The sequence below is a fragment of the Mastigoproctus giganteus genome, chromosome 1 (assembly GCF_048544385.1).
Source record: "Mastigoproctus giganteus isolate SK-2022 chromosome 1, ASM4854438v1, whole genome shotgun sequence".
In the NCBI taxonomy this organism is placed as follows: domain Eukaryota; kingdom Metazoa; phylum Arthropoda; class Arachnida; order Uropygi; family Thelyphonidae; genus Mastigoproctus; species Mastigoproctus giganteus.
Genome location: NC_143575.1, coordinates 1,688,394 through 1,713,176, shown reverse-complemented (window position 1 = coordinate 1,713,176; position 24,783 = coordinate 1,688,394). Strand labels below are relative to the sequence as shown.

At 38.6% G+C, this 24,783-nt stretch overlaps 1 protein-coding gene across 3 annotated transcripts in view; it reads left to right on the top strand.

Annotated features, from left to right (window-relative positions):
- Positions 1 to 24,783, top strand: part of cactin (cactin, spliceosome C complex subunit) — a 213,488-nt gene that overhangs the window by 147,848 nt on the left and 40,857 nt on the right. For all 3 annotated transcript variants that reach the window (XM_090378432.1, XM_090378436.1, XM_090378428.1), the window contains one exon: positions 9,253 to 9,362. In XM_090378432.1, the coding sequence (XP_090234558.1) occupies positions 9,253 to 9,362 (110 nt within the window). The remainder of the gene's footprint in view (positions 1 to 9,252; positions 9,363 to 24,783) is intronic.

Below are 24,783 nucleotides of genomic sequence, written 5' to 3'. Positions count from 1 at the left end.
ATTCCTCCTTAACTTTATTCAACCTATCAACTACCACAGCGACAGATGGAAGTTTGTTCCAGCAATCAACCACCCGCTGGCTAAAGGCAAATTTCCGCACATCTATTCTACATCTGTCTTTTCTTAACTTGAATTTATGCTCCCTTAGGTTCGTAATCTGAACAAGTGGAAGGATCCCATCAGAATTCAGCGTGCTCAACCCATTCAAGGCCTTATATACCTCAATCAGATCACCGCGTAGGCAGGTGCCTAGTCTCCAGCCACTGCAATTTGCAGAACTTAAGCCTCACTTAGTAAGAGGATCCCTTCATTGCCCTCACCAATCTTGTTGCCCTTCTCTGTACACGCTCAAGTAAATCTGCATCCTTCCTAAAATGAGGCCTCCAGACCTGTACGCAGTACTCAAGGTGTGGCCTGACCATTGCCTTATACTCAGGGATAATCACCTCCTTTTCCCTGCTAGCAAAATTCCGATATATCATTGACAAAACCCCCATGACCTGCCCTGGCAGCCTGTCTGCATTGCTCAGAAAACTTCATATCTGCCTGCACAATTACTCCCAGGTCTTTTTCATTTTCTACCACCTTAAGTGTAATACCACACAGCTGGTATGTTTCTCTGGGGTTACTTCTACCCATATGCAGTACTTTGCATTTGTCAAGGTTAAACTTCAGTTGCCACTTCTTAGCCCATCTGCCCAAATTATCTAGATCCTGTTGCAGTAGCACGCTGCCATTACTGTCATTAACAACTCTGCCAACCTTTGTATCATCTGCAAACTTTGACATTAAGCATGATATACCTTCATCAATATCATTGATAAATATACAAAACAACAGTGGAATCAACACCGAACCCTGTGGAACTCCACTAATAACATAAGTCCACGAAGAGCAGCACCCGTTGATTGCCACCCTCTGTCTTCTCCCACTTAATCATCCTTTTATCCGTTGTAGCAACTTACCCTTAATACCATTCTGCTCCAATTTGTACAATAGTCTTCCATGCGCAACAGTGTCAAAATCTTTCCTAAAATCCAAATATATGATATCAAAATTATTTTTTGCATCCAGTTCCTTTGTAACCACATAATCACATCATAATATCCTATCAAATTTGTCAGACAAGACCTTCCCTTAACAAACCCCATGCTGTCTGAATTATTGCTGCAGTCTTGTCTAGATGATCCTGCAATACATCTTTAACCAGTGACTCCATTATTTTACCCGGAACAGAAGTTAAACTAACTGGTCTGCAATTACTCGTGTCACCCTTCGTTCCCCCTTTGTGAATTGGGGATACATTTGCACATCTCCAGTCCGTGGGAACCTCCCCTGAGTCCAAGGATGCTCTCATAATTATGGCCAAGGGTTTGCTTAGTTGCTTTGCCGCCTCCTTTAATATAACTGGATAGATCCCATCCACCCCAGGTGCTTTTCTTATGTTTAACTTCAACAATTTCTACTCCACTTTGCTCTCAGTTATTACAAAATCATTAAGTATCCTGCTACAATTTGATTAACCTTCTGCCATTTCCAAACCTTAATAACTCCTCGTGTGTGAATGTAGATGCAAAATACTCATTCAGTTTGTTTGCTATCTGAGCAGGATCACCAATACTCTTGATCTGGTTATCAGCAGTGATCATTCGTGTATTAAAAATTTGCAGATAAAGGAACTGCTAGGTGGCAGTGATCACAGTGTACTGATGTGGGATTTACTTAAAGATACAATTACCATCAGTGGTAAAGGAAATGGTCTTTGCTTCCGTAAGGGTGAGTACAGTGGTCTCTGACAGTTTTTAAATTCGGTACAGTGGGATCAATTGAAGATGTTACCAACAGTAAATTCTAAGTGGGAAGCATTCAAGGAATTAATCATGGAAGCTACTAAAAGATTCATACCTATTAAGAAATATTGTTCAATGTTTAGGCCTAAATGGTTATCTAATGAACTAATGAGACTTGTGACAGAGAAGAAAAATGCATGGGATGCATATAAATTATCAAGCGACTCAGACGCCTATGGCAGATATAAGCTAGTCTGTAATCAGGTCACAAAAGAGGTTAGGCAGGCGAAGGCAGATTATGAGAAATCCTTGGCAAAAGATGCTAAGAAAAACAGCAAGGATTTCTTTACTTATATAAACTCTAAAAGGAAGGGAATGAATCTGATTGGTCCACTTGACATTGATGGTTCGACTGTCTACCACTGTCAGTGTAGTACCACAGAATTGATACTTCACTCTGGGATTGCTGCTTCCCATATGTAGTACTTTACATTTGGCGATGTTAAACTTCATTTGCCACCTCTCAACCTTTCCAGATCCTATTGCTGCAGCGTACTGTCATTAGTGTACTGTCATCCTGTTGCTGCAGCGTACTGCCAACCATTGTATCGTCTGAAAACTTGGACATTAAGCTTGATATACAATCATCAATATAATTTATAAATACAGAAAACAACAATTGGACCCAATATTGAACCCTGAGGGACTCCATTAATAACATTAGTCCACGATGAGCAGTGTCCATTGATTACCACCCTCTGTCTTCTCTCCCTCAACCATCCCTTTATCCATAGTAGCACTTTGCCTCCAATGCCACACTCCACAATTTGTGCAGCAGTCTTCCATGTCCAACAGTATCAAAAGCCTTTCTAAGATCAAAATATATAATATCAAAGTTATTCCCTGCATCCAGTTCTTTTGTGACTGCATCATAGTATCCAATAAAATTGGTCAGGCAAGACTTTCCCTTAAAAAAATCATGCTGTGTCCGAGCTATAACTGAAGTCTTGTCTAGATGATCCTGCAGTGCTTCTTTAACCAGTGCCTCCATTAATTTTCCTGGAACAGAAGTTAAACTCACTCTATAATTACTTGTGTCAGCCTTTGATCCTCCTTTGTGAATTGTGGTCACATTTGCACATCTCCAGTCTATGGGTACCTCCCTTGAGTCGAAGGAAGCTCTCATAATTATGGCTAAAGGTTTGCTTACTTCCTTTGCTGCCTCCTTTAATATAACTGGATAGATCCCATCCACCCCAGGTGCCTTTCTTGTGTTTATCTTCAACAATTTCTCCTCCACTTTACTTTCAGTTATTACACGATTATCTAGCTTACTGCCAGAGTTGAATACACCTCTGGCATTCCCCTCACTGAATAACTCCTCATGTGTGAATGTTGATGCAAAATATTCATTTAGTTTGTTAGCTTCCTGAGCAGGATCATCAACAGTTGAACCATCGATATCAAGTGGACCAATCTGATTCATCCCCTTCCTTCTAGAGTTTACATAAGTAAAGAACTCTTTGCTGTTTTTCTTTGCATCCCTTGCCAAAGATTTCTTGTAATCTGCCTTTGCCTGCCTAACCTCCTTTGTAACTTGGTTACAGATCAACTTCTATCTATCATAGGCTTCTGTGTCACATGTTAATTTATATGTATCCCATACATTTTTCTTCTCTGCCATGTGTCTCATTAGTTCATCTGATTTAGGCTTAAACCTTGAACAATATTTCTTAGTTGGTATGTAATGCCTAGTAGCTTCCAAGATAAGTTCTTTTAATGTTTCCCATTTTGAATTTGCTGTTGGTAACATCATCAGTTGGTCCCACTGTATAGAAATTAAATTCTGTCTCAGACCATCGTAGTCGCCTTTATGAAAAACCTTCTCTTTACCCCTGATGGTAGTTACCTCTTTGAATAAATCCCACTTCAGCACTGTCACCTAGTGGTTCCTTTATCTGCAGATTCTTAATGCATGAAGAATCACTACTGATAATCCGATCAAGAGTATTACATCCTGTAGTTGCCTCCCGAACATGCTGATGTAGAAAACAATCATCCAATAAATCCTCAAAAGCCTTGCTAGTGTGCGAGTGACCAACCCACAAATTCCAGTTAATATCTGAGAAATTAAAATCCGCCATTATAAGACTCTGATTTACTGGCCCACTCTATTTCCCTGTACAGTTTCTTATTATACCCATCAGAGTCATTAGGCCTATAGCACACTCCTACTCCCAATTTTGATCTCCCAATGCTTATGTCACACCAAACGGACTCGGCACTACACTGTCCAGCGATGTCGACAGGCTTCACTTCCTTGGATTTTATGTGTTTCTTAACTAATAGCATAACCCCTCCTCCCTTCCTATCCTTTCTGTACACATTGTACTCCCCAAATTCCAGTTCTGCATTCCTTATAGCTATGTGACACCATGTCTCTGATATCCCAACAATATCTGCCTTTGATGTTTTGAGCAATACCTCAAATTCATCAAATTTATTTGCCAAACTCCTAGCATTGGTGTACACGCCAGTATAAATGCGCCTGTTCCTATTCTTAGCTACCCTAACACAACCCATGTGTTTACTTGTACTGAAATGACTCCCAGCAGTCTCTGAAATATCCTGCATCTTGTTTTCCAGGCTGCTGCTCATTCCAATAGAAGCAGTGCAAGAATCACTTTCACCTCTGCCAGTGGCTACTGTTAATCTATTAGTCCTTGTATCCCCCAAGCTAGCAGTTTTCCGACCCACCTAACACTGCCTCAATAGCATCAGCAAATATTCATACGCCTTTTCTATTTAAGTGTATCCCATCCCAGTAGAAGCAGTTTGTCCTGTTAACAAGTACAGACCAGGCTGAAAAATTCTACCCCTTGAGCCTTGCACATCTTTCCATGGCCAAATTGATCGACAAGGCTCTCATCATATATTCCCTCCTATTGTGTCTGGGCAGAATTGCAGACACTTTCAAATTCAACCCTAATTCATGGCTTTTTTTCAACAGTGACCTGTACTTGTGAAGTAATTCTGCTGGTTTCCTACTCTTAATATCATTAGTGCCAATGTGTACAACTATATCACCTTTTGTGCCCTTAAAAGATGATATCTGCTCTACAACATCATCAACATTTGCCCCTGGCAGACATACCCTGGTCCTGTTCCACCTATCCTTTTTACATACCATGTTCCCCGTTTCCCTGACAATAGTCACCAACAGCTACTAGTTCCTCCTGTGGGACCAGCGCATTCTGCCTTGGGGGTTGCTGCTGTGGTGCGTGATGACCAAGTGCAAGCTCTGGCATTGATATGGGCAGCTGAGAGCTTGATGGGCCCCTCAATTTAGATTCTTTGAGGGCATCCACCCTGTCCTTCAAGCTCATATAGGCCCATAACAACACTGAATTGTCACCTGATTTCATTACACTACTTGCATCGCGCACACACACAGACAGACACACACACAGACAGACAGACAGACAGACACACACACACACACACACACACACACACACACACACACACACACACACACACACACACACACACACACACCCCATGGCAATATCATGTCCCGTACTACCCAATTGCTCCACAAACATCATGCAAGCAGTGCATTTTAAAAGGCTATGATTCAGAGGGCAACTGCCCCACCTCAGTTCTCCCCTGAGCCACAGCACTCCCATCAGCTTGAGCCTTTTGCTTTGCTGCTCTGGTCTGAATCATGATTTCGATTTAATTTCAATAAAATTTCAATTTCAGTACAAAATTATATCCCAACACAGTTATAACTATATATATTTTTCAGTATCGAGTATTATCTATGAGTTCCATTTATATAACTTCCGTATCAAATTATATATTAATTAATCGTTATGTTTGTAATCTAAGTCGTTATATGTATTTAGTTAAAAGTACTATTTAATTGACAACGAAGTTTAACAAAATTAATAGATTTTACTGATTAATTGACAAAATTATATTATATACTGTACTATACTAAGCTTACTCTATCTAGTTCAGGATATAATGTTGTGTCATATAACAATGGTGGCAAGTTACGAACTGTAAATCTACCGACACTTAAGTATTAATTAACTTCCAAATCTCGCTGTCTCAATTCAGAATAAACTAAGGATCCTGACTAGGTCTATAAGCTACTTATAGAAAATAATTTGATGTAACATTTGGTCAATAATGCGGCTAAGTATGGCTAAAAAACTTCTCGTACAGTGGAGCTTCAACTTGTAACACGTGGATTTGATACCATTACTGATACTTTTATGCAATTACAAGGCCCAGTAAAGAATAAATACACTAGATTAATCAGAAAATCACAAAATAATGCTATGCTACTAAATTAAAATCAAAAGTTTTAGAAAAACAATTTCAAATCAATAAATAAGAAAATCCACTTAGCGGCTTTGAACACTTCTGACTCCCAGAAGCCTCTTCTAGAGACAATAGAGTTGGCACTTTTTATCAATGATATTGTTGAAGGTAAGGCTAAATGTCAAAGTTTACAGATGATATAAAGGTTGGTAGGATTAATGGCAATGTACTAGTGTAACAGGTTCTAGAAACGTTGGGCAGATGGGTTGATAAATGCAAAGTACTGCATATGGGAAGAAGTAACCCAAGAAAAACGTACCAACTGTAGTTTACTACAGGGTGGTAGAAAATGAAAAAGACTAATTGTGCAGTCAGATATGAAATTTTCAGAGCAGTGCAGATGGGCTGCCATAGCATGAGTATTGTCAATGATATACAGGAATTTTGCTAGTAGGGAAAAGGTGATTATCCCTTTGTATAAGGCAGTGGTCAGGCCACACCTTGAGTACTGCATACAGGTCTGAGGCATCATTTTAGGAAAGATGTAGATTTGTTTGAGCAAGTACAGAGAAAGGCAACAAGATTGGTGATGGGAACGAATGGTCTTCTTACTAAGAAAAGCTTAAGTTTTGCAAATTGCAGCATCTGGAGACTAGGCACCTCTGACGAGGTAACGTTAAGGCCTTTAATGGGTTGAATAGGCTCAATTCTGATGGGATTCTACCTCTTGCTCAGATTACAAACCTGAGGGGGCATAAATTCAAATTGAGGAAAGACTGTTATATAATAGTTGTGCAGAAATTTGCCTTTAGCCAGTGGATGGTTGATTGCTGGAACAAATTTCCATCTGTTGTTATGGAAATTGATAGCTTAAATTAATTCAAGGAGGAACTGGACAGATGCTTAGAGGGAATGGATGTGTGAAATGGGTTTTTGGCTGATGCTACATAAACTTGCTTTCTTGCATCACATCCCCCCCCCCATTTTTATGTTTGGCCAATCTTGGTTTCCCCTTTTTTGGATACAGATTTAATTTCCTTGGTAAACTGTAATGTGACTTTTCTGTGTGTACTTGACAAAGCCAACTAATACATTTCATTTTAAAAAAAAAAAAAGTAAAGGAGTAATATATTCCTATATTAATTATTTTATATAGATGTATAATAAATATGAGCACTTTGAATACAACTAGTTTGAGATTCTTTCTATTAACAAATGCAATTAATTTTAAAATTGTTATAAACAGCTCAAAGATAATCTGTCAGAACACATTAATATTTCCTTTTTGTTTAAAAAAAAAAAAAAAAAAATTCTAGTAAATCTCTAACAGTAGCCAATATTTTATAAGATCCCAGTTCTTTTTTATATTCAGTAATTTGTGTTTCTCTTAAAAATATATGGATGCAGTGTTTGGCAGCCAATATCTTCTGAAGCAGTTTTGTGATTATAAAGGCTACGCTTGTTAAAAATAAGTAAAAATTTGTCCTACCCTAGTCAAAAAAAAGTGAGGCAAAATTTCTTTCCAAAAACATTAGGTGAATAGAGAGTGAACTTTCTTTTAATCCAGTTAAAATGAAAGTTCATTCTAAATTCATTTAATGGAATATTGTCACTTTTAATAATTTTAGCCAGGTGAGCAAGAGCAGCAGTGCATAGCACACGCTTCTTGATTAGACTGGGGTTCGAGCCCATGACCACCAAATACGGAGGATGCGGAAAGGTCAGGGAATGACCACCGCATATCCCCGGAGCAATTTGGCCTTAGTTGCTAATGCTCCTAAAAACCAAATAATAAACAAACAAAAACATTAATAATTTCAATCTTTACAACTGTATAATCTTTTATCCTTATGAAGAATATTTATTGTTTCTCTTGCTGAAGAGAATGAAATCAGTTTAGTCATTGAGACTTAAACAATTAACATAATCTACCATTAATTTTACCTACACTTTTTTTTTTTTTAACTGTGTTCATTTTTTTGTAATGCCTGTTGCAGTCAGATGGTATCAAGCCAGTTTACCGTTGTTAACATGAGTCACACGCAAGCTGGTGTCTTTATATTGATACATTATTACCAAGATCTTTATATTATATGCCAAAGTTTCTTGTAGTATTAATTTTAACAAGACGAGACCAAACTTATTCTGAAACAACAAAAGATACATTATAAGTGCTCAAACACTGATATATGATATCTGCATTAGAAATGTAATTATAAAATTTACATTTCTCTTCTGTTAGATGCAGTTCCATAGATAAACTGTTCATATTCTTTTTTCTCTGTAAAGGTATATGAAAAGTTCATATTTAATCACACTTTCATGTCAGAATGTCATCACTTTCTATATAATCAATTGCTAGCTAAAAGATAGCTCCCTGCAATCATATCTATACCTTTTCTCTATAATTTATTGAATCCTGCTACTGAAATCATTTTTTAATGAAAATTTCACCTTCATTCATTCCTTTAATTTAGTAACCTCTCTCATAGCCTTATACGCCACCTCAATCAGGTTTCCCTCTAAGATAGAAACAGCACTACTCATCATCTGAGAAGATCAAATCAAGCAAAGAGGGATCATCATTAACAACCTGAATGAGCACTCACTCTGATGCACAAAGTTGGAAAAGCTTTTGTTAATCAAAAATTCTAAAAAAAATACCTGTGCCCATCTTCTGTCAGAATTGCATGAATTGTTTCTCTATTAATGTAAAATTGTTCTTGGCTGTGATTGAAAAATCATACAGTGATATGAGACATTCATTGTACAAGACCTTTTTTGACTACTTTAGGTGTTGAATCATCGTTTGAAGTCCACAGTAATTGTAATGTTTCATTAAACTAACTACCCAAAAAGCTTACAAACCAGTGGAAAACTAAAGTGAGATAGACAGTGTCATTACCATTCACTTTTTTTTACTGTATTTTTGGTTTCAATCATACTTTACCTGAACCTAAAACAAAATTTAATATGAGGACATGTGTATAAGATGCATTTCTTTATTCTGTGTGCTTTGATATGCATACTTCAGACTAATTCATGGAACTTACTTGTTAAACTTGTATTTCATTTTAACAGCTAATGCTTCTGTGCCAAGATGCATACGAAATTTAAACTTTTACAGGGTACTGGGAATCATTGCTATCACGATTGAAGGCATATATGTCTCGAGCAAGATTAAGAGAAAGGCATCAAGAAAATCTTCGCCGTAAACTATTTCAGTTGAAGCAAGAGGTAATTATTCAGTTTTCAGAAATAATCTTATTTGGAAGATAACTTTTTTTGATTTAATGGTGCATGAGCTGCTACAGCTATCTTGCACGGAGCCCAGAATTATTTTAGTACTTTTTTGTATATAAATAAAACACTTTATTTTCTTTGTATTAGGCTGGTTTGAATTTAGTTTATTTTGTTTGTTCATTACTTTTGAATTTTTTTTTTTTTTTGTTTGTTTCTGTGAGGTGTTTTTAATTTAACTGTTGTTTAAAAAGTTTTGCTTTTTTGTTGTGTAAGTGTAAGTGCTTCATATAATGCGGATGTTTTTAAGCTGTATTGGCTTTCTGTTCCATGGTTTGGCCATGCTGTTTGAATGTTGATGATTGTTAGAATAGTTTTACACTTCCCTAACAATCATCAATATCAATGCTCATTGTGGAAGTTCTGACAAGTAGGTAACAGTGCATATGTTCATAAGCCCTCTTCTTAATCTAGCTATTTCTTTTTCTTTTTGATCTTAGATTAAGTTCTACTGTAGGAATATTGGTTTTATTTGTTTGTTTCCTTGGGTTTGCCAAGAAAATAAGAAATAAAATGTGGTTGTAACTGATTTTGACTCCTTGGTCTGATAGTTTATTGCAAGGAATTTCTACGTGTATAATCCATCAGTTTTGGTTATTCCTTTGTTTTCTTCACTTTAAGGTGTTCTTTACTTTAAAAAAAAAATTATATTTATTCAATTTCATTCTATTCTTTTTTCAATTTGATTCTGACTTTTGGAAGTATATAATGCAGCTTCCAATCAAAAATTTGTCTTAATTTTATTTTATTAGTAGAAACATTGGGTATCTAGTGACGGTCGTGTTCCAAGCCGCTAAATGGATTTTTCTTATTTATTGATTTGAAATTATTGTTTTTCTAAAACTTTTGATTTAAATTTAGTAGTATAACATTATTTTGTGATTTTTTGATTAAATTGGTGTATTTATTCTTTACTCGGCCTTGTAAAAGTATTGGTAAGGGTTTCCACGTGTTCGTAACTACCGCTACCGTTATTAACTTTCCCGCCATTGTGATACCGTACTAGATATACTGTAGGTTATATACCGTACTAGATAGCGTTAGTTGAACTTCGTTAGCAGTTAAATTGTACGTTTAAATAAATACATATAACGACTTAGATTACAAACGTAATATAATTAATAACATAACATAATTAATTAATAAATTAATAGAATCATGACTCAGAGCAGCAAAGCAAAAGGCTCAAGCTAATGGAAGTGCTGTGGCTCAGAGCAGAACTGAGGGGGGCAGTTGTCCTCTGACTCACAGCCTTATAAAATGCACTGTTTGCTTGATGTTTGCAGAGCAATCGGGTACGGGACATGATACTGCCAAGGGGGATGTCTTTGTGTGTGCGCGATGCAAGGAGTGTATCGATATCAGGCAACAACTCGGCGTTCTTTTGGGCCTATATGAGAGCTTGAAGGACAGGGTGGATGCCCTCGAAGAAACTAAATTGAGGGGCCCATCAAGCTCTCAGCTGCCCACATCAACGCCAGAGCTTGCACTTGGGCATCGCGTGACACAAAGACAACCCCCAAGGCAGAATGCGCTGGTCCCGAAGGAACTAGTAGTTGTTGGTGACTCTATTGTCAGGGAAACGGGGAACATGCTTTGTAAAAAAGATAGGTGGAACAGGACCAGGGTATGTCTGCCAGGGGCAAAGGTTGATGACGTTGTAGAGTGAATATCATCTTTTAAGGGCACAAAAGGTGATATAGTTGTACACGTTGGCACTAATAATATTAAGAGTAGGAGACCGGCAGAATTACTTAACAAGTACAGATCACTGTTGAACAAACGCCGAGAATTAGGGTTGAATTTGAAAGTGTCTGCAATTCTGCCCAGACACGATAGGAGGGAGTATATGATGAGAGCCTTGTCGATCAATTCGGCCCTGGAAAGATTGTGCAAGGCTCAAGGGGTAGAATTTTTTTCAGCCTGGACTGTACTTGTTAACAGGAGAGATTGCTTCTACAGGGATGGGATACACTTAAATAGAAAGGGTGCAAGAATATTTGCTGATGCTATCGAGGCAGTGTTAGGTGGGTCGGAAAACTGCTAGCTTGGGGGGAGACAAAGACCAATAGATTGACAGTAGCCACTGGCAGAGGTGAAAGAGATTCTTGCACTGCTTCTATTAGAATGAGCAGAAGCCTGAAAAACAAGATGCATGGTATTTCAGAGACTGCTGGGAGCCATTGTGGTACAAGTAAACACATGGGTTGTGTTAGGGTAGCTAAGAATAGAAACAGGTGCAGGTATACTTGCGTGTACACCAATGCTAGGAGTTTAGTAAATAAATTTGATGAATTTGAGGTATTGCTCAAAACATCGAAGGCAGATATTGTTGGGATATCAGAGACGTGGTGTCACACAGATATAAGGGATGCGGAACTGCAATTTGGGGAGTACAATGTCTACAGAAAGGATAGACAGGATAGGAAGGGGGGAGGGGTTATGCTATTAGTTAAGAAACACATAAAAACCAAGGAAGTGAAGCCAGTCGACATCGCTGAACAGTGCAGTGTGGAGTCAGTTTGGTGTGACATAAACATTGGGAGATCAAAATTGAGAGTAGGAGTGTGCTATAGGCCTAATGACTCTGATGAGTATAATAAGGAACTGTACAGGGAAATAGAGTGGGCCAGTAAATCAGAGTGTCTTATAATGGGAGATTTTAATTTCCCAGATATTGACTGGAATTTGGGGGCTGGATACTCACACACTAGCAGGGCTTTTGTGGATTTATTGGATGATTGTTTTCTACATCAGCATGTTCGGGAGGCAACTAGAGGGAGTAATACTCTTGATTTGATTATCAGCAGTGATTCTTCATGCATTAAGAATCTGCAGATAAATGAACCACTAGGTGGCAGTGATCACAGTGTGCTGAAGTGGGATTTACTCAAAGAGGTAACTACCATTAGGGGTAAAGGGAAGGGTTATTGCTTCCGTAAAGGCGACTACGATGGACTGAGACAGTATTTAAATTCTATACAGTGGGACCAACTGATGATGTTACCAACAGCAAATTCAAAATGGGAAGCATTCAAAGAACTTATCTTGGAAGCTACTAGGCTTTACATACCAACTAAGAAATATTGTTCAAGGTTTAGGCCAAAATGGATGTCAGATGAACTAATGAGGCATATGGCAGAGAAGAAAAATGCATGGGATACTTACAAATTAACACATGACACAGAAGCCTATGATAGATACAAGTTGATATGCAACCAAGTTACAAAGGAGGTTAGGCAGGCGAAGGCAGATTACGAGAAATCCTTGGCAAGGGATGCAAAGAAAAACAGCAAAGAGTTCTTTACTTATGTAAACTCTAGAAGGAAAGGGATGAATCAGATTGGTCCACTTGATATTGATGGGTCAAGTGTTGATGATCCTGCTCAGGTAGCTAACAAACTAAATGAATATTTTGCATCGACATTCACACACGAGGAGTTATTCAGCGAGGGGAATGCCAGAGGTGTATTCAACTCTAGCAGTAAGTTACAGAATCTTGAAATAACTGGGAGTAAAGTGGAGGAGAAACTGTTGAAGATAAACACAAGAAAGGCACCCGGGGTGGATGGGATCTATCCAGTTATATTAAAGGAGGCAGCAAAGGAAGTAAGCAAACCCTTAGCCATAATTATGAGAGCTTCCTTGGACTCAGGGGAGGTACCCATAGACTGGAAATGTGCAAATGTGACCCCAATTCACAAAGGAGGATCAAAGGCTGACACAAGTAATTATAGACCTGTGAGCTTAACTTCTGTTCCAGGAAAATTAATGGAGGCACTGGTTAAAGAAGCACTGCAGGATCATTTAGACAAGACTTCAGTTATAGCTCAGACACAGCATGGTTTTGTTAAGGGGAAGTCTTGCCTGACCAACTTGATTGGATACTATGATGCAGTCACAAAAGAACTGGATGCAGGGAATAACTTTGATATTATATACTTGGATCTTAGAAAGGCTTTTGATACTGTTGCACATGGAAGACTGCTACACAAATTGGAGCAGTGTGACATTGGAGGCAAATTGCTGCTATGGATAAAGGGGTGGTTGAGGGGGAGAAGACAGAGAGTGGTAATCAATGGACACTGCTCATCGTGGACTGATGTTATTAGTGGAGTCCCTCAGGGCTCAGTGTTGGGTCCATTATTGTTTTCTGTATTTATAAATGATATTGATGATGGTATATCGGGATTAATGTCCAAGTTTGCAGACGATACAAAGGTTGGCAGGGTTGTCAAGGACACTACTGACACTATGCTGCTGCAACGGGATCTGGAAAGGTTGAGCAGATGGGCTGAGAGGTGGCAAATGAAGTTTAACATTGACAAATGTAAAGTACTACACATGGGAAACAGCAACCCCAGAGCAACGTATCAACTCTGTGGTACAACACTGACAGTGGTAGAGAATGAAAGGGACTTGGGGATGGTTGTGCAGGCAGATATGAAGTTCTCTGAGCAGTGCAGACGGGCTGCAAGAGTAGCTCATGGAGTATTGTCAATGATATACAGGAATTTTTCCAGCAGGGATAAGGAGGTGATTATTCCATTGTATAAGGCGATGGTCAGGCCACACCTAGAGTACTGTATACAGGTCTGGAGGCCTCATTTCAAGAAGGATGTAGAGCTGCTGGAACGAGTACAGAGAAGGGCAACAAGATTAGTGAATGGAACAAAGGGGTGCTCTTACGAAGAAAGGCTTAAGTTTTGCAAATTACAGTGTCTGGAGACTAGGCACCAGCGAGGTGATCTGATAGAGGTGTATAAAGCCTTGAATGGTTTAAGCATGCTCAATGCTGATGGGATTCTTCCTCTAGCTCAGAATAATCACCTGAGAGGGCATAAATTCAAATTGAGGAAAGACAGATGTAGGATAGACGTGCAGAAATTTGCCTTTAGCCAGCGGGTGGTTGGTTGGTGGAACAGACTTCCATCCCTTGTGGTGGAGGTTGATAGCCTAAATAAGTTTAAGGCTCAGCTGGACAGGTATTTTGAACGAACAGAGGGGTGAAGTGGAAGTGTTTTTTTTTTTTTTTTTTTGGCTGATGCTGCATAAGCTTGCTTTCTTGCATCAAATGCCTCTGCTAATGCTAATGCTATCATCATCATCAGCCATTTTCAATCCACTGCAGGATGAAGGCCTCTCTAGCAACTTTCCAGTTCCTTCTGTTTTGAGCACTGGCCATCCATTTATTACCCAAAAACTCATGAATTTCATCTATCCATCTCCACCTTTGTCTTCCAGGTTTTCTTCTAGCTCCTCTTGGGTACCATTCTGTTATTTTCTTAGTCCATCTGTCATGTCTTCGAGCTATGTGTCCTGCCCAAGACCATTTTAGTTCTTTAGTTTTGATAAGAATGTCCTTTACTTGAGTTTTCTGCCTAATCCATGTGTTTCTCTTCTTATAATTATAAGAAGAGATATAATTATACCAATATAATTCGTTCCATTCTTCGCTGTGTAGTTCTCAGCTTTTCTTCCATTCTTTTGGTGAGTGCCCAAGTTTCACTTCCATAAGTCATGGTGGGGAGTATACATTGATTCATTATTTTACGTTTCAGACAAACTGGGATATTGCTCTTCAGTATGTGACTATATTTCCTGACTGCTATCCATCCAAAATTTATTCTTTTCTTGATTTCCAGCCATTTATCATTATTACAGCTAATAACTTGTCCATGATAAGTATATGACTGCACCTTTTCAATTACTGCTCCTTCAATCATTATTTCCCTTTCCGTGGCATTAGTAAATAAATTTTAGTTAGTAAATAAATAAATTTGATGAATTTGAGGTATTGCTCAAAACATCAAAGGCAGATATTGTTGGGATATCAGAGACGTGGTGTCACACAGATATAAGGGATGCAGAACTGCAATTTGGGGAGTACAACGTCTACAGAAAGGATAGACAGGATAGAAAGGGGGGAGGGGTTATGCTATTAGTTAAGAAACACATAAAAACCAAGGAAGTAAAGCCAGTCGACATCGCTGGACAGTGCAGTGTTGAGTCAGTTTGGTGTGACATAAGCATTGGGAGATCAAAATTGAGAGTAGGAGTGTGCTATAAGCCTAATGACTCTGATGAGTATAATAAGGAACTGTACGGGGAAATAGAGTGGGCCAGTAAATCAGAGTCTTATAATGGGAGATTTTAATTTCCCAGATATTGACTGGAATTTGGGGGCTGGTTACTCACACACTAGCAGGGCTTTTGTGGATTTATTGGATGATTGTTTTCTACATCAGCATGTTCGGGAGGCAACTAGAGGGAGTAATACTCTTGATTTGATTATCAGCAGTGATTCTTCATGCATTAAGAATCTGCAGATAAATGAACCACTAGGTGGCAGTGATCACAGTGTGCTGAAGTGGGATTTACTGAAGGAGGTAACTACCATTAGGGGTAAAGGGAAGGGTTATTGCTTCCGTAAAGGCGACTACGATGGACTGAGACAGTATTTAAATTCTATACAGTGGGACCAACTGATGATGTTACCAACAGCAAATTCAAAATGGGAAGCATTCAAAGAACTTATCTTGGAAGCTACTAGGCTTTACATACCAACTAAGAAATATTGTTCAAGGTTTAGGCCAAAATGGATGTCAGATGAACTAATGAGGCATATGGCAGAGAAGAAAAATGCATGGGATACATATAAATTAACACATGACACAGAAGCCTATGATAGATACAAGTTGATATGCAACCAAGTTACAAAGGAGTTTAGGCAGGCGAAGGCAGATTACGAGAAATCCTTGGCAAGGGATGCAAAGAAAAACAGCAAAGAGTTCTTTACTTATGTAAACTCTAGAAGGAAGGGGATGAATCAGATTGGTCCACTTGATATTGATGGGTCAACTGTTGATGATCCTGCTCAGGTAGCTAACAAACTAAATGAATATTTTGCATCGACATTCACACATGAGGAGTTATTCACCAAGGGGAATGCCAGAGGTGTATTCAACTCTAGCAGTAAGTTACAGAATCTTGAAATAACTGGGAGTAAAGTGGAGGAGAAACTGTTGAAGATAAACACAAGAAAGGCACCCGGGGTGGATGGGATCTATCCAGTTATATTAAAGGAGACAGCAAAGGAAGTAAGCAAACCCTTAGCCATAATTATGAGAGCTTCCTTGGACTCAGGGGAGGTACCCATAGACTGGAAATGTGCAAATGTGACCCCAATTCACAAAGGAGGATCAAAGGCTGACACAAGTAATTATAGACCTGTGAGCTTAACTTCTGTTCTAGGAAAATTAATGGAGGCACTGGTTAAAGAAGCACTGCAGGATCATTTAGACAAGACTTCAGTTATGGCTCAGACACAGCATGGTTTTGTTAAGGGGAAGTCTTGCCTGACCAACTTGATTGGATACTATGATGCAGTCACAAAAGAACTGGATGCAGGGAATAACTTTGATATTATATACTTGGATCTTAGAAAGGCTTTTGATACTGTTGCACATGGAAGACTGCTACACAAATTGGAGCAGTGTGACATTGGAGGCAAATTGCTGCTATGGATAAAGGGGTGGCTAAGGGGGAGAAGACAGAGAGTGGTAATCAGTGGACACTGCTCGTCGTGGACTAATGTTATTAGTGGAGTCCCTCAGGGCTCAGTGTTGGGTCCATTATTGTTTTCTGTATTTATAAATGATATTGATGATGGTATATCAAGCTTAATGTCCAAGTTTGCAGATGATACAAAGGTTGGCAGGGTTGTCAAGGACAATACTGACACAATGCTGCTGCAACAGGATCTGGAAAGGTTGAGCAGATGGGCTGAGAGGTGGCAAATGAAGTTTAACATTGACAAATGTAAAGTACTACACATGGGAAACAGCAACTCCAGAGCAACGTATCAACTGTGTGGTACTACACTGACAGTGGTAGAGAATGAAAGGGACTTGGAGGTGATTGTGCAGGCAGATATGAAGTTCTCTGAGCAGTGCAGACGGGCTGCAAGAGTAGCTCATGGAGTATTGTCAATGATATACAGGAATTTTTCCAGCAGGGATAAGGAGGTGATTATTCCATTGTATAAGGCAATGGTCAGGCCACACCTAGAGTACTGTATACAGGTCTGGAGGCCTCATTTCAAGAAGGATGTAGAGCTGCTGGAACGAGTACAGAGAAGGGCAACAAGATTAGTGAATGGAACAAAGGGGTGCTCTTACGAAGAAAGGCTTAAGTTTTGCAAATTACAGTGTCTGGAGACTAGGCACCAGCGAGGTGATCTGATATAGTAGTAGTAGTAGTAGTAGTGGCACTTGATGCAAGAAAGCAAGTGTAGGAGCTTATGCAGCATCAGCCAAAAAAAAAAAAAAAAAAAAATCACACCATACCCTCCAAATACCTGTCCAGTTCCTCCTTAAATTTATTTAACCTATCAACTTCCACAACGACAGATGGAAGTTTGTTCCAGCAATTAACCACCCGCTGGCTAAAGGCAAATTTCCGCACATCTATTCTACATCTATCCTTTCTTAATTTGAACTTATGTCCCCGTAGGTTCGTATTCTGAACAAGTGGGAGGATCCCATCAGAATTCAGTGTGCTCAACCCATTCAAGGCCTTATAGACCTCAATCAGATCACCGCGCAGGTGCCTAGTCTCCAGCCACTGCAATTTGCAGAACTTAAGCCTCTCTTGGTAAGAGGATCCCTTCATTCCCCTCACCAATCGTGTTGCTCTTCTCTGTACTACTTCTCTGTGATAGAGGTGTATAAAGCCTTGAATGGTTTAAGCATGCTCAATGCTGATGGGATTCTTCCTCTAGCTCAGAAAAATCACCTGAGAGGGCATAAATTCAAATTGAGGAAAGACAGATGTAGGATAGACGTGCGGAAATTTGCCTTTAGCCAGCGGGTGGTTGGTTGGTGGAACAGACTGCCATCCCTTGTGGTGGAGGTTGATAGCCTAAATAAGTTTAAGGCTCAGCTGGACAGGTATTTTGAACGAACAGAGGGGTGAAGTGGAAGTGGGTTTTTTTTTTTTTTTTGGCTGATGCTGCATAAGCTTGCTTTCTTGCATCAAATGCCTCTGCTAATGCTAATGCATACTTGTTCATCACTTTTGTTTTAGCCATATTCATTAGTCCAAAATCTTTACTAGCTGTGCATAACTGATTAAGATTTTCCTCTAATTCTTTGGGATTGTGGCTTATAACCACAATGTCATCTGCGAATCGTAAATGGTTTAGGGACTCTCCATTCACATTGACTCCTTTCTGCGACCAGTCTAATCTTCTGAAAGCTTCCTCAAGGGCAGCAGTAAACAGCTTCGGAGATATTGTGTCTCCTTGTCAAACTCCTTTCTCGATTGTCAATTTGCTACTGTCTTTGTCTAGTCTAATAAAGGAGGTAGCACTCTCATATATTTTCTTCAAAATCATAATATATGGATATCTATGCCTTGTCTTTCCAGTGCCCGAAACATTGCCTTATGCTGTATGGAGTCAAATGCCTTTTCATAATCCACAAATGCCAGGCATAATGGTGTTTTATATTCATTTGCTTTCTCCATTAGCTGTGATATTACGTGAAGGTGATCCCTAGTTGAGAATCCTGTCCTAAAGCCAGCTTGCTCTTTCGGTTGATTCTCATCAAGTATTCTTTCTAATTTGTTGGTAATGATCCTTGTGAACAACTTGTAGATGTGGGATAACAAGCTAATTGGTCTATAATTTCCAATTTCTGGTTTATCTCCTTTCTTATGCAGCAAAACTCTGATTGCATTATTCCACTGCTTAGGCGTCACACCTTTTCTAATGCACTTTGTGAAGAGCCTTGCCAGTTTTTGTGTTATGTCTCTTCCTCCCAATTTTAACAACTCTACAGTAACTTCATCTTCCCCTGGGGCTTTCCGATTCTTCATTTTCTTCAATGCATGTTCTACCTCATCAGGAAGAATATCGGGTATGTCATAATGTGTTGCTACTTTGCAATCCATCTTCCCCGCTGCTGATATCATTCCCTCGCTCCTTGTATAATTCTCTGTAGTAGTCTTCTGCTATTTGAATTATGCCTTCTCTGCTGTTTATAAGTACACCATCGCTAATCTTCAGTTTCAGTATCATTTGTTTTTCTGTATTACTGCTCATGGCTGCTGATTTAAATCCTTTGTTTTCCCTTAATGCTTGTTCTACTTTTCTTGTGTTAAATCTTCTTATGTCCTCTCTGAGTCTCTTTCTAATGGCGTTGCATAACTCATTATTAATTTTCTCCCTGTCAGTGTTTTTCTTGCTCTTCATTTGTCATCTTCGGTTCATCATGACAAGTGTTTCTTGACTAATTTTTTCTTCTTTGGATTTCTGTTTCCCTATAGGTTTCTTGGGCTTTCTTGGGCTTTATCACTTTCAGAAAGTTGTAATATTCCTTGTCGATATCTTGGTCCTGAGCAGTCTGCAGAAGCTCATACTTGTTCTTAAGTTCCAGTACATACTGCTTTTTCTCCTCCTCTGTTATCTCAAAGACCTTTGTATTATTTACTTGAGTCAGTTTTTTCCTTTCCTTTCCTATATCTATATCAAGTGTACATCTTACCATTCTGTGATCACTTCCAACATTTACCTTATTCAGGACGGTAATATGATTCATAATATATATTTTCTGTTAGTGAGGAAGTCGATTTCATTAGTTGTTAATCCATTTGGACTCTTCCATGTCCACTTTCTGTTCACCCTTTTCTTGAAAAAAGTGTTCATTACTGACATTCCTTGAGATTCTGCAAATTCCACAAGTCTTTCACCTCTTTTATTTCTTTCACCAATTCCAAAATTTCCTATAGTTCCTCTTTCTGCGCTGTTTTGCCTTTTTCCAACCTTAGCATTGAATTCCCCCATAATAAGTGTAGTGGGTTTTCTGCTCATCTAGAAGACTCAATTTCAGTGTACATTTCTTCAACCTCTTCATCATCATGGCTCGATGTTGGTGCATAAATCATTATAATCTTTAGCTTGTACCTCTTAGAAATCTTGAGTATTAGTCTTGACACCCTTAGTGTTGTACTTTTGAATTCCAAAATGTTGTTTTTTTATATCTTTATGGACCAGAAACCCAACTCCACCTTCACTCCTTTAACTGTTTCCATTGGTGTACAGCAGATTTCTACTTGATAAACTTATAAGTGATTCGTTTCTTCTTCTTGTTTCAGCCAAACCGATGATATTCCAATTCACATTTTCTAATTCCTTTTCCAGCTCTAATATCCCGTCTTCACCGATGAGTGATTGTACGTTATAACAGGCCAAGTTCAGTTTCCGTGCATGGCAGCCTGGTTGTACCCAGAGAAACATTGGGTAATGATGATATAAATTTCAAAAAAAAAAAAAAAAACTTTTTTCTTTGGTGTGCAATCAAAAGTTTCAGTTTTCATAGGTTTATAGCAAGAGAATTCTTTATAATTAGAAATGGTGAATGTTTAACACTTCAACTTCTGTAAGAGCAACATGTGGCTTGGTTAACTAAGAGATATGATATTCCTGGAGCTCATCTAAGAACTAATGTGCATTATGTACATGTCAATAAAATATTGATACAAAATGTGAAAATTATATTTACAATGAAATAAATAAAACTGATGTAATCTACCATAAATTATAAAATGTGATAACTGTATTTACAATAAAATAAAACTGAATTAAAACATTGTTACAATAAAATAAAATAAAATGCTATAAAACATATGCGTAATTAAAAGCGATAAAACCTGTAGCTTTCGGAAGCGTCAGCTTCCTTCCTCAACAGTATCAAAGCTTCTTGCAACATCTCCTTAAATAGCAGGCTCGCGGTGTTTCCACACGTGGTTCAACCAGCACATGGTCTGAACTGGAAGCAGAAATAGCTTGGGAGCGTGTCAAACGGAACCGCTCATCCGTACTCAGGACAACAGTTTCAAAGAGGGGATGCATATACATGCCTCTGTCCCTATTGATAGTATTGTTATCGGATGAGCATATTTGCAAGCTCTCGAGCCATTTACGCTCCCAGAACCCATGCGCCCGGTCAACAGTAACCTTGAGCCTTGTTTCACCTACATAACACTCCTCACAATCCGGGCATTTTATCATATATATATATATATATATATATATATATACACACACAACTCCGCTGCTAAGATCCTTTGTTATTGGATCTTTTACCTGAGACAGGACTGTGTGCAACCTCTGTCCTGGAAGCTGCACACAGTGTGTCTTATAGCCGCATAATATTCTAGTTAGACATTCAGTAAGGTCTGGATAGTGAGGCATGTATGCAGTGGCTACAGGTACAAACGATTCCCTACAGTTGGACATAACCCCTCTACTATATCTGTCCAAGATCCTCTGGGGGGTAGCTGCATTTCTTAAGGTCTGCAGTGACTCTTCTAATTTCACATTCACTATCCCCAGAGGTCCAACCGTAGGGAACCGTTTGTATCTGTGGCCACTGCATACAATCCTTACTATTCGGGCCTTACTGAATGTCTAACTAGAATATTACGTGACTATAAGACACGCTGTGTGCAGCTTCCAGGATGGAGGTTGCACACAGTCGTGTCTCAGGTAAAAGATCCAATAACAAAGGATCTTAGCAGCAGAGTCATATATATGATAAAATGCCCGGATTGTGAGGAGTGTTATGTGTAGGTGAAACAAGGCGGCGGTTCAAGGATTGTCTGGGGGAGCACCTAAATGCTATAAAAGTCGCGGATTATGGTAAGTCTGCTGTGGTCGAGCATTTTTGGAGAAGCAGCATCAGATCTTCCCAGAGGATGCGGTTATTGTTGACCGGACGCATGGTTCTGGGAGCGTAAATGGCTCGAGAGCTTGTGAATCTGCTCATCCGATAACAATACTATTAATAGGGACAGAGGCATGTGTATGCATCCCCTCTTTGAAACTGTTGTCCTGAGTACGGATGAGCGGTTCTGTTTGACACGCTCCCGGGCTATTTCCGCTTCCAGTTCAGACCAGGCGCTGGTTGAACCACGTGTGGAAGCACCGCGAGCCTGCTATTTAAGGAGATGTTGGAAGAAGCTTTGATACTGTTGAGGAAGGAAGCTGATGCTTCTGAAAGCTACAGGTTTTATCGCTTTTAATTACGTGTATGTTTTATAGCATTTTATTTTATTGTAATGATGTTTTAATTCAGTTTTATTTTATTGTAAATACAGTTATCACATTTTATAATTTATGGTAGATTACATCAGTTTTATTTTATTTCATTGTAAATATAATTTTCACATTTTGTATCAATATTTTGTTTACAGTAATAATTGTTGACATTTTGTTGACATGAGTTTTCCCAACCTCGGAGGCCTTTTTCAGGGTGCATTATGTACAGACAATATCAAGAGTAAATATGGTGTAAAGCAGGGGTTGCCAATCTTTTCATGGTCATGGGCACAAAGAATAATGCATTTATTAAGGGTTTTACATTGAAAGATATAAACTAGAAAATTAATGTGAAACTTGTGATTGCATTTCTTCAGTTATTGAACAAAAATCTACAGTATAAGATGAACACACAGCTCACAAACAATCAGTTAGATGTGCATCAGTAAGTCTAGATCTATTCTTTGACTTCATGATAGAAAATAATGACTCACAGAGGCATGTTGAACCAAAGCAAGTTGCTTGGGATTTCAAGAGCTGCTGGGAGTCATCATGGAACAAATAAATAATGGGCTGTTAGGGTAACTAAGCATAGGAACTGGTGCATGTATACTTGCATGTACACAATGCTAGAAGTATAGTAAATAAATTTGAAGTGCTGATCAAGACATCAAAGGCAGATATCGTTGTGATATCAGAGACATAGTGTGACACAGATTATAAGCAGTGCAGAATTGGAATTTGGGGAGTACAATGTGTATAGACAGGATAGGAAGGGATGAGGGGTTATGTTGTTAGCAGATATATTCCCGTCCGCTGGGGTACGTTCCAGCCCCAACTTGGTTCAGCAAGTTAATTCTATAATTTTTACTCTAATTACAGAGCTGAAACTCGCTATAGTTGGAGCCAGAACTGTTTTCTTGAATTTTCCCACTTAAATTTTCAAAACCTTCTATTGAATTTCACGCAAATGACAAAAATGTGACATCAAGTATGCATTTTTTTAGGCCTTTTCAATTAATTTTTTTATCCCCTCCCTAACCAGCCTAGAGCTTATGAAACCTGACACTTGATTTGTTTCTTGGTGTAAAGCACACAAATTTCTTTTTACAGAGTAGCAGTTCTGATAAACAACTCCGCCTGAATACGAGTGAAGTGTGGGAAGTATGTATCATGTGACCTCGTCACCCATACAGCTACATGGAGACGGGAAGGGAGAAGTGTAAATAAACAAAAGACGAATGGGAGCTACTGTTTTTGACATAAGAAGCAATAAAGCGATACAGTAGCAATAACAGTTTATGAAAGGTGAACAGATCATGTATCCTATCTTCAACGTGTATTGCTCCTACGAACAGAAGATCAAGGAAATTCATCTATTGGAAAAGGGAAAAACTGGTGTAAAACTATAACACTGCAATGTGCATTTGATTAAAAAAAAAAGTTTGCTTTATTGTAATTGTTTTTAGTAAACAATATCAGAACAGCAGTTTCCTGGGTTTGATCTAACCAAATTTTGAGAAAATAATTCTATTTATAGCTGCGTTATAAACTTCGAAAACTGGTGCATCAAAAGAAAGAAAAAAAATCATCCGCTATGAATAAAGTCCTTTCTTGAAATGTGTATTGTTTGCATAATTGCAATATTTCTAACACTACAAAGCTAACAGATTACGCTAACGGCTGCTCAAAAAGTATCGTTAGAAGATATTTGCTTGTTACGCTTTGATGTCATCGCAAAGGGAGAAATTCTGTTTTAGTTCAGAAGCCGAATAAATTCACTATCCACGGTCATAAAGCTGTTCTGAGCTGCAATAAACAGATAAACTCCGCTGACAAATAGATTTACTCCCCATCACTTTTATTGTTTTACTGTGGTTTTTGGCAGATGAGTCGGTGACTGCTAAATGCAGTGCGGTTTCTTGTATTCTCTCTCTCTCTATTTCGGGATCTCTGACAGTGTTGGTCATCACGGAATATAAACAGAAAATTTGTTTGTTGGAATGCTGCCCATCAATTATCAACTCTTTTACTGGCCTTCTAATGTATGTTGTGTTCAAATAATCCACTTTGCGAAATTCGAAAGTGCTACATCAATTAGGAGCAAAAACGGTTTCTCCCAACATAATGAATTACTTTATAGGTATAATAATGATTTTACTGACTGGAAGAAAGTGTCCACAATAAAACAATTGTACAAGGTGAAAACATGCGGTCACTCAAAGGATAAGCAATACAGCGATGTTTGAAATTTAT